This window comes from Scylla paramamosain, chromosome 3 (assembly GCF_035594125.1).
Source record: "Scylla paramamosain isolate STU-SP2022 chromosome 3, ASM3559412v1, whole genome shotgun sequence".
Lineage (NCBI taxonomy): Eukaryota > Metazoa > Arthropoda > Malacostraca > Decapoda > Portunidae > Scylla > Scylla paramamosain.
The window spans coordinates 14281766-14292191 of record NC_087153.1 but is presented as its reverse complement, the minus strand read 5'-3'; the positions used below and the strand labels follow the sequence as shown (position 1 = coordinate 14292191).

Genomic DNA, 10426 nt, shown 5'->3' with positions numbered 1-10426 from the left:
CGTCCTCTCAGTACCTGCTCCATTCACGCATTGCGACCTTCACCCAGACTCATACCTCAGCTGAATAAGTATGTATTTAAATCATATCACTGGCTCAACCAGAACTAATATTTTTATTTGTGAAAAAAAAAGAAAAAAAAAAAAAATATATATATATATATATATATATATATATATATATATATATATATATATATATATATATATATATATATATATATATATATATATATATATATATATATATATATACGTAGGAACGGAAGCCCAAGGGAGCACAATTACTCTAATCAAGACGAGCCAAGGACACTGAAGCTTCGGACCATAATCTGAAACACTTCTGCTCCACACCTTCACTACATTCAAAACCTCTTATCAAAGTTACATGTTTTAATGGTTCTAATGACGGATAAACAGAATCTCTACATTATTAAGAGGAGAAGCACTCTTGAGAAACCAGTTAATCATTTCTGTGGCCTTTGAAACTAGTCGTGGTGAGAGAGCAAAGCGTTTCAGAATACGGGCCTTGGCCAAGCCTACATAAGACCGTTCTGTGTGTGTGTGTGTGTGTGTGTGGCGTAATTTTGTGTTAGTGACGGCAAGACAAGGACGTCACCGCACTTCATTAAGGTAGGCACAGGTACACTCCAGTCATCCATTTTCCTCTTTACCAGGAATCTATGTACTGTGTTTTTATCTTACCTTATTGATCTTATCTAACTTAATTTTTACCAGGTTGAGTGAGGTTCGTAACGTGTAGCCTTTTGAAGTTGATTGCCATTTTCTTTAAAGTTATGAATGTTCCTTGGACGCACAATTTCCTAAGTCAATTGATTCCACTTGCTGGTTGCTCTGTCAGGTTACGTATATTTTCTCATCTTTTTTTTTTTTTTTTTTTTTTTGTACAATTTCTTATTGTGTCCTCTTAGTGTTTATTATTGTCTCTCTTATTGTTGTTGTTGTTGTTGTAGTTGTTGTTGTTGTTGTTGTTGTTGTTGTGTGTGTGTGTGTGTGTGTGTGTGTGTGTGTGTGTGTGTGTGTGTGTGTGTGTGTGTGTGTGTGTGTGTGTGTGTGTTGTCGGTGAGCCTGCCATGTCTTAGCTGCCACGTGTACTAGATAAATAAACTATAGACTTATAATGCAATAATTTGTGATACGAATACAGATGATACAAATCTCGCGAGACCAAATATTCGTAATGTAAGGTGCCTCTCACAGCCAGGCAAGAGGGCACGTTGCAGGAATTACGCCCGGCTCACTCTGGCTGAACAAACTTTCCAGGTAAATGAAAACGTGCACTTTATTGTGATTATTCAACTTATTATTGTTCCATTTCTATTTATTTTAATCTTATGTAAAACCTGTCCTGTAGAATCTCTCTCTCTCTCTCTCTCTCTCTCTCTCTCTCTCTCTCTCTCTCTCTCTCTCTCTCTCTCTCTCTCTCTCTCTCTCTCTCTCTCTCTCTCTCTCTCTCTCTCTCTCTCTCTCTCTCTCTCATGTAGAGTGAGGCGAGCGTAATCATGTAACTACCATTAATAATTGCAATAAAAGTGTCAGGGTTATCAGACCATCGTGTGTGTGTGTGTGTGTGTGTGTGTTTGGGCACGAGACCCTGTGAAGGAATCCCGTTTACTCAGTTCCTCCACATAAACAATTTACAATGGCCAGTATTTTAAAACGCTTATTCTCTCATAAGACTTTTCAAAGACCATAGATAAGTTCGGTGTTCAGAAGTGTTTATTTTTTCCCTTGATGAAGTAGAATTCATGTTATAGTATCACTAGAATCGTTGAAATCCACTTTGGAAATTCCCCAGTAACTTCCACTAGAGATAATTAAAAGTAGTTGAGACCAGGCGCCGAAGCGTTCGAGAATGGTGCAGTGAACCTTGCGCCACGCCTGCTGCTTTACCTCCTCTTCATTACCAGTGTAATCGTAATGAAAGATGTGCTGTACTGCCTCGTGTTACTCAGTGTTGCTAAGACTTTAAACGCGGGACGGTAAATGTACAGAATTACTCCTGTCTCACTCGACTGCATTTACTATGACTACAACCACTGTACTAATAATAATAATCCTATTTTTATACGGTGCTTAATTAAGTATATATTCCTGAAGGCTCTCCACCTCCTCCTCTTCCTCCCGTTCATTCACGTCACTCTGCTGGGACCTCGAGGCTTGCTGCATTGTTTACTGGATTCCACTGCCTTGTTTTGTTTCTCTCCGGGATCCAGTCGATGAATTTTGTTGTGGCTGACATCTCTCTCTTGCGCATCACCAACTTCATCTGCTTCTCTTTCTTTAAATGGCTGGGTAACATGCGAGCCTCACCCGGAAGATGGACAGACGCAGTGTTTTCTCTCTGCTTCCTTCCCTTCTTCCTGCTTTGTTACCTGCCACCACCCATCACACCCTTTACTCTTCTGAAGAGGTTTTGTTGAATCCTGGTGGGCATTATTCCATACGTATATATGTATTACCTATTAGTATTAACATTTATTACCATTGCTTTTTATACTATTGCACTGTTATATACTGAGCGATAATTCTTTTAACTTTTTTTTTTTTTTTTCTTTTTAGGAGTAAGTTTATTATTAGGCTCATCACAGTGCTGCCCTCGTTGTGTTAGGTATATAGTTAATTTTATTTTATTCCTAGATTTATTTTTTTTTTTTTTTTTTTTTTCCCTTTTTTGAGGAACTATGCGCGTATCATAAAATTTTGTTGTGTTGCTTTCAGACCTGTTTTTTTTCCTTGGCAGCATTGCGATTGACTCTTGTTTGACATTGTTCTGCTGGATGTTATGTTGTGTTGTGTTGTAATGCATCCCTGCGTGGGTGTGGGTGTGTATGTTTGGGTTGCTATTTGCTGCCAGATCGTACTCAAGTGTGTTTCTACCTAAGCTGTTGTGTAACGCTCAAACCTGACGCCTTCCGCTCCAGTGCTATATTTTTTGTGTGTCGCCTTTATCGAGCTTTGCTGAATTAATTATGATGAGTTATAAGTAAAGGGAATTGTTGGTGATATCACTTAAGTCTTTGTATCTTTATCTATATAGGTTAATTGTACTTTTTACACACACTGATCTATAAAATAAACATCTGTAAAAGAAACCCACTTATTCATCAGCCTTTTTGTGTCAGAATCAGTATTTGAAGTGACGCACTACTACCCCGCGCCCTCTCGAAGGACGGGAAGGTGCAATGGTTAAAAACTAGTTGTTGATCTTGTTTCCTATACAGGTGTTTCGAAACAGTTCTGATTTTCTTTCTTTCTTTATATTCATTTATTTATTCATTAATACATTTGTTTATCGTTTTTTTAAATATCAGTAATGATGTAATGGATCGCCTACACTATCGCTGCTTCAAAAAATTTTATATTGCTTTATTTCCTTTTTACTTTTGTTTATTTTTGCAAGAGGAGAATTGACCAAAAATTATAAATAAATAAATAGATAAATAAATAAATAAAAAAAAACCCACTGGAGGTGCCATACCCATAAAGGAACAGTTCAAAGGAGTATCCAAAATCACAGGAAGCGTGTTGAACCTTCCCTCTTGGATGACTAGTTATGGGTAACAGGAAATACAGAAACAAGCAGTTCACTATTTGGATAATACCGTAAGAACTGAACTGTGATCTTAAACGCTTCTTGTTCTCATAGGATTATTTTCAAAGGCCACAGAGATGAATTAATCGGGTTCTTATGAGTTTTTTTTTTTCGCATTAATAGTGTGGGATCCTTGCGTGGAAGTGGATAGCTCCACTGATGCTAGAGATGTTTGCGGGGGTGACTGACTCCTTCCTCTGTATCCTTGGCTTCCACCCCCTTCCACGCTCCTCCGCCTCCCCACATCCCTTAATTAATAAGTCTGGGTGACATCAAGACACAAATCCTGCTCTAATACATCCATGTGACGTCAATTTGCACCGGGGTCTCACTAACCATTTAAAATGTATAGATCGTGGATGGCATCAGTTTCCACGATTTACTGAGTCTTGGAAGCCAGTAATTATTGTTGCACAGTGTTATTCTTGCTATATAAATACAGCCAGGAGGAAGTGTATCCAACATTCTCATTTCCACTGAAGGTCTGAAGGACAAGAGATAATTACCAGCTAAGGTTTAGACTAATAGGTAGTTGCATAAACTTATATAATTAAGTATATCTCTTGATTGCTACAGAGAATCAAGAGAGAGAGAGAGAGAGAGAGAGAGAGAGAGAGAGAGAGAGAGAGCAACCCTAATCATTTGCTGTGAGTCAGTGTGTGTGTGTCCCCTTATCATGTTAGTAATTATGTGGCTTGCTTTTATCTCATCTAAGCTATAATTACCACTTACCCAAACTCTTGAAGTAAAAAGGTGACGTGCTCCTCCATCTCTCCTTCCGTCGTCATTATATATATATATATATATATATATATATATATATATATATATATATATATATATATATATATATATATATATATATATATATATATATATATATATATATATATATATATATATATATATATATTTTTTTTTTTTTTTTTTTTTTTTTTTTTTTTTTTCTAGTTTCCCTTCCCTGCTCCTTTCCAGTCTCTCTCTCTCTCTCTCTCTCTCTCTCTCTCTCTCTCTCTCTCTCTCTCTCTCTCTCTCTCTCTCTCTAATTTCCTTACCATTTAGTGTCTTCCTTCTCTTAATTGGTCAATTCAGACTCCCTACTTTTTTTTTTCGCGTACTTTTCGTCCTTCCTTCTCTCCTTTCTTTCGTAGCCTTCCTCCACAAATAATTTCCTCGATAATTTCATCCCTTGCTCTCCCTCTTTCACTTCAGCCCTTTATTTCTTGGAGCTATCAAGAAGAGCAGTCAAGTAGTTTGAAGCAATTTTAGTCAATTACACTTCAAGTAATTCTCCTAAACTTCATTAAAAAAAATATACCATTGCAGTTACCCACAATATCAAGTTTCTTCTTTTAACTACCGAAAAATTACTCACCTCTCTCCTTTTGTATCCATTCTATTTCGTATTTCATATTCTCTGCTTCCTTGCTTGCCAGATGTTTCGAGGCAAGGCAGTGAGATACCGAGACACCCGTTTCAATCAGCCGCCAGCCACCAGACAGTCAGTGTAAGCATGGTGGTGATGGTGTGTATGTGTGTGTGTGTGTGTGTGTGTACCAGAATCGTCCTTGCTTGTCTCCTGACTTTATAATGTGAGTTTCAAATACGTAAGTGTGTGTGTGTGTGTGTGTGTGAAATTAAGTAACATGTTTGGTGTACATATATTAATTTCGGGAGCTAGGAGAGCAAGGCAATAAGGGAGGTGTCGGCCATTACCATTATAGGTATCTTCGCTCTTTATCAAGTGTCCAACATCGTGAAGTCAGCGGTAGGTGCATGTCTTATATTCTTAAAACTAAACTTGCACTAGAAAAGATACTTGTCTCTCAGTGAGCTAACAGATTACTATAAATGATTCTCAATATAAACGTCATTATCATCAACCCCCCACACCCCCCACCCGGCGCTGCAAACACCATTACTGTTGAGGGTGTATCCTTGATGAGGTCTATGCAATGGTGAGGCCTGTACAGTGATTAGGTCCGCGGAATGATTAGAGCCCCGGAATGATTAGAGCCGCGAAATTATTAGGTTCGTGGAATGATCAGGTCCGAAATGACTAAGTCCATGGAATGACTAAGTCTGTGGAATGTTTAGATACGTGGAATGATTAGGGCTGCGGAACGACTAGGTCCGTGGAGGGGTGAGGCTCGTGGAGGGATGAGATCCATAGAGGGGTGTCGCCCGTGGAGGAATGAAGCCCGTGGAGAGGTGTGGCCCATGGAGGGGTGAGGCCCGTGGAGGGATGAGATCAATGGAATGGTGAGACCCATAGAGGGGTGAGGCCCGTGGAAAGGTGAGGCCCGTGGAGAGGTGAGATCCATGGAAGGGTGAGATCCATGGAAGGGTGAGGCCCATGGAGGGGTAAGGCCCCTGGAGGGGTAAGATCCATGGAAGAGTGAGCCCCATGGAGGGGTGAGAGCCGTGGAAGTGTGATATCAGTGGAAAGGTGCGGCCCACAGAGGGGTGAGGCCCGTGGAGGGGTGTGGCCTGTGGAGTGAGATCCATGGAAGGGTGTGGTCCATGGAGGGATGAGGCCTGCAGAGGGGTGTGGCCCATTAGGAGTGTGGCTCATGGAGGGACGAGTAAAGGTTAGTGCCTTTGCATTATTTGTGCATCAGGTGCCTGTCTTCAGTGTCTCACCCACCAGGACACTGTCTTATCACTTGCTACATTCTACTGGTATTTCCACGGCTGTTGCTTTTCTTAATCAGCTTCCTGTATTCTTACTCCTCCCTGAGCCTCATTGCACAAAACTTTGGACTTAACCACACTTAATGTTATCCCATCCACCTTATTTCAGGTGCAGTCATGGGGACTAATGGTTGCATCAAATTTGGCAACCTGCTTGCTAACATTCTTTATAAATGAGTATGCAGTACTATTATTACATGAATCACAGAATTGACCATAATTAGTAGTAGTTACCATTGCTGCTAGTAAATATTATGTATGGTAGTGATTACTTTTAAAACATACAAGTAGCACTACTTAGTCACAATGTTGGCAGGTGTTGTGCACAATAATGCAACTTTCAGTCCCCATAGCCATAACTATAATGCATCTGTATGGTGCAGTGGCTAGCATGCCTGGATATGAATCTGTGAGGTCTAATTTGAAAGTGAGCTGAGCTCCCCAGCTGTTCATCCTTCTTTCAGGGTGATGAAAAAATAGCTACCTGGTGAAGGTAACTTTCACTTTTCTTCATCAGTTCATAGACGTCTAACTCTTTTGGAATCGAACAATTCACACAAGGAAGCCACAGAAAGCCTGACTTCTGATCTCTCTCAGGTTTCTGATTGGGACAGAGCAAACTTAGTATGTATTGTTCAATGCCTCAAAAACTCAGTATCTCCATCTATCAACTAAACACAGTCTTCCAGATAACTATCCCTCTCCTTCAGTGACACTCAAGTGTCCCCTTCTTCTACACTGAACATCTTCAATGTATCCTTTACTAATAATCTAAACTGGAAACCACATCTCATTTATAGCTAAAACAGCTTCTATGAAGTTAGGCATTCTGAGTCATCTCTGCCAGTTTTTCTCACTCCACCCAGCTGCTAACTCTGTACAGGGGCCTTGTCCATCCACATATGGAGTATGCTTCACATGTATGGTGGGTTCCACTCGTACCACTCTTCCTAACAGGGTGGAATCAAAAGCTTTTCATTTGATCAGTTCCTCACCTTTAACTGACTGTCTTCAGCCTCTTTCATCACTACAGTGTTGCATCTCTTGCTATCTTCTACTGCTATTTTCATGCTAACTGATCTGATCTCACTACCTGCATGCCTCCCCTTCTCCCATGGCCTCAATGCACAAGACTTTCTACTTTCTCAACCCCTCCTCTGTCCACTTCTCTAATGCAGGAGTTAACCAGTATTCTCATCATTCATCCCCTTTTCTGGTAAACCTTGGAACTTCCTGCCTGCTTCTGTATTTCATATTTCCTATGACTTGAACTTTGCCAACAGGGAGATGTTAAGACACATCCTCCAATTTTGGATGATGCTCAAATTTTTTTGGGGGGTCCTTTTTTCACAAGACACTGGTCATGGTAGTAACGAGCATTATATCTACACAGGAGAGTCTAGCGGCAGTGTGCCAAGTGCTAGAGAGCAGAAGCATGTCCAGTTCTCAGCACACCCAATTACCTTGGTGCATCAGGGCATCTACAGGGCCCCAACACCTGCCTTCCCCCCTAACCAGCTGCTTGACGTCTGCTTGCTGGGATGACATCTGCCTCATTCCCTCTCAGGATGATGCCTGAGAACTGATAGTGATGCCAATGCATCCACCACCATTCTCACATCACCAAGCCAACAGACAAGCTCTCCAAGTCTTTCCGTCTTTCAGCTAGGATAGTTAGGGCCCCTCTCTCTGTCATCACCCAGAATAGGAAGTAATAGTTGCTTATTAACTACAAGTGTTTACATGTTTGTCCTGCTTCCTTATCCACATTACACTTACCATGTCTTTCCCTGTCTTGGTGACTTTGATTTTCACTTTCCATTAGTGAACTTTGTTTTTCTCTTTCCATTTGTAAACTTTGTAAACTTTTTGTTTACTTTCTTTACCATCAAAAGCATACTTCTAACTTCTTTAGCAGCACAGCTATTTGCTGACTTGGTGCTAGTTCTAAAGATACTCATTAGAATTTAGAATGAGTAGTATATTGTCTCCTTATTATGAATTAACTGTACTTGCATTCCATTTTCAGTTTTATTTTTACTCTGTGCGCTCTAGATTTGTTTATATATCAGTTATATAACTCGCACCAGAACTGATTTTGCTTTAGATTTGTTTGATATGTATAGTTATATAACTCACATCAGAACTGATTTTGCTTGTTATATGTCTGTTCAAGAAACAACTTTAAATAGATAACAACAAAACTTGACAGCTTAGGTCAAGATATGAATAAGAAACAAGGAATGTAAACTTGTAACATATATTTTAACAACTCTGAAACAAGGGCAAAAAACAGAATTCCAGTTCCCAAGGACTGTGCCAAGCTGCTGGCCACCAACCTGCAGTGGCACAGCAGAGCACTTGTCAGTCATGGTGACCATCTTTTTTGTATGTAAAAAAAAAAAAAAAAAAAAAAAAAAGCTATTAAAAATAAATTCAACAAAAATTAATTGTCTATTGAGGCTTTGGTATCTGCGACAGAGCTGCTCTCTGAGTGCGCTTCTCTTCCAGCCACTGGGTGATACGGATCTTGAGTTCTGTGTTGGGCACCACCTCCTCCATAGTCAGCGGCTGCCGGTTGAATGGATCTATCTGATCAGAGAGCAGGTGGCGTGCAATGGTCTGTCGATCAACTGTTAACTGAAAAGGAAATGGCAAATAGTTAAGGGTTCATAGCATAGTAGGATTCATGGCATATTTACTAAGATCATAACTACACAGCAAATAGGGCTCTCTCTCTAGTACGGATTTAGATCAATTCTTCCTTTAAGCCGCCTAAACACTCTGCTAGAGAAACTTGACCATGAAAATAAAACCATATACTTAATGGGTGACTTGATTGGCATGAAGTACTACATAATATACATGATTGCCAAGAAGCTTTTTCTAAATTTTTCCATATCTACTTGGAATGCTTCGACAAAAGCTTTCCAGTTACAATTTTCAAAAATAACTATCATAACAGAAGACCATGGTTATCAAGTGCTTTAAAAAATTTATCAGACAAAAAAGTAGATTGTACGTTAGTTCTCTCACAAGACCTTCTGTTTACAACATAAGTATAAGGACTACAAGAGAAACCTGCAAAGGCTCTTGTGAAATGTAGAAAGAAACCATTATGGTATAATACGTTATTTAGGGAAAATGCCTGTAACATTAAAAAATCTTGGAAAATTTTTAAGGAAATAATAAACAGAAATAAGCCATCTAACATTAAAATAAATAAATTTGTTGTTGATGGGGTGGAACTAACTGAAAACAAAACCATTGCTAATTCTTTTAATGATTACTTTGTTAATATTGAATCAAAGTTGAATGAATCTATTCCATCTAGCACTTATAATTATGAGTCATATATGCCAAGTGATACCATAGCTTCTTTATATCTATCACCTTCAAGTAGTGATGAAATATCACAGGTAATTATGAAACTTCAAAATAAAAGTCCAGGTTGGGAGATTATAAAAAGAAACTCATTCATATATATGTCAACCATTATCACATATTGTTAACCTATCATTTCAGGCAAGGTGTGTTTCCAAGAGACAAAATTAGCTAAGGTCACTTCAATATATAAAGATAATAATTGTGAACTGATGACTAGCTACAGACCAATTTCTGTGTTACCAGTATTTCAGCAGATTGTATTCTTTCATTAACAAAAAAAGCTTACAGTATAAATATCACTTTGGATTTAGAAAAGGGTATGGTACTAATTTAGCACTAATTACATTAATAGATAAAATTGGAACTGTCCTAGAGAATGGTAAATTTGTACTAGGGATCTTTTTAGATTTCAGTAAAGCATCTGATACCATAAATCACTATTTTGCTAAGAAAATTGTATAAATATGGAGTTAGGGGTGTTGCGCATGACTGGATTACAAGTTACCTCACCAACAGATCACAGTATGTTTCTTATAATGATGTTAGCTCTACTACCAATGATATTACTTGTGGTGTACCACAGGGATCAGTTCTTAGACCTCTACTATTTCTTCTTTATGTCAATGATATTGTAAATGTCTCTCTCTCACTCACTCCAATACTTTTTGCTGATGATACCAATATTTTTCTAGAATGTAATGCAATAAGTGAAGTGATCACTAAAATTAACAC

The 10426-nt window shown here is 38.8% G+C and overlaps 1 protein-coding gene and 1 long non-coding RNA gene across 5 annotated transcripts in view; one reads left to right on the top strand and one right to left on the bottom strand.

Annotated features, from left to right (window-relative positions):
• The first annotated feature begins 237 nt into the window (after positions 1–237).
• LOC135091007 (uncharacterized) lies at positions 238–8738 on the top strand. Its single transcript, XR_010262243.1, has 3 exons — positions 238–630; positions 5050–5205; positions 7701–8738. It is a non-coding gene; the product is annotated as an uncharacterized LOC135091007 (long non-coding RNA).
• Positions 8552–10426, bottom strand: part of LOC135090983 (ubiquitin conjugation factor E4 A-like) — a 28380-nt gene continuing 26505 nt past the window's right edge. For all 4 annotated transcript variants that reach the window (XM_063988280.1, XM_063988266.1, XM_063988275.1 and 1 more), the window contains exon 14: positions 8552–8947. In XM_063988280.1, the coding sequence (XP_063844350.1) occupies positions 8762–8947 (186 nt within the window). In that variant the 3' untranslated portion in view covers positions 8552–8761. The remainder of the gene's footprint in view (positions 8948–10426) is intronic.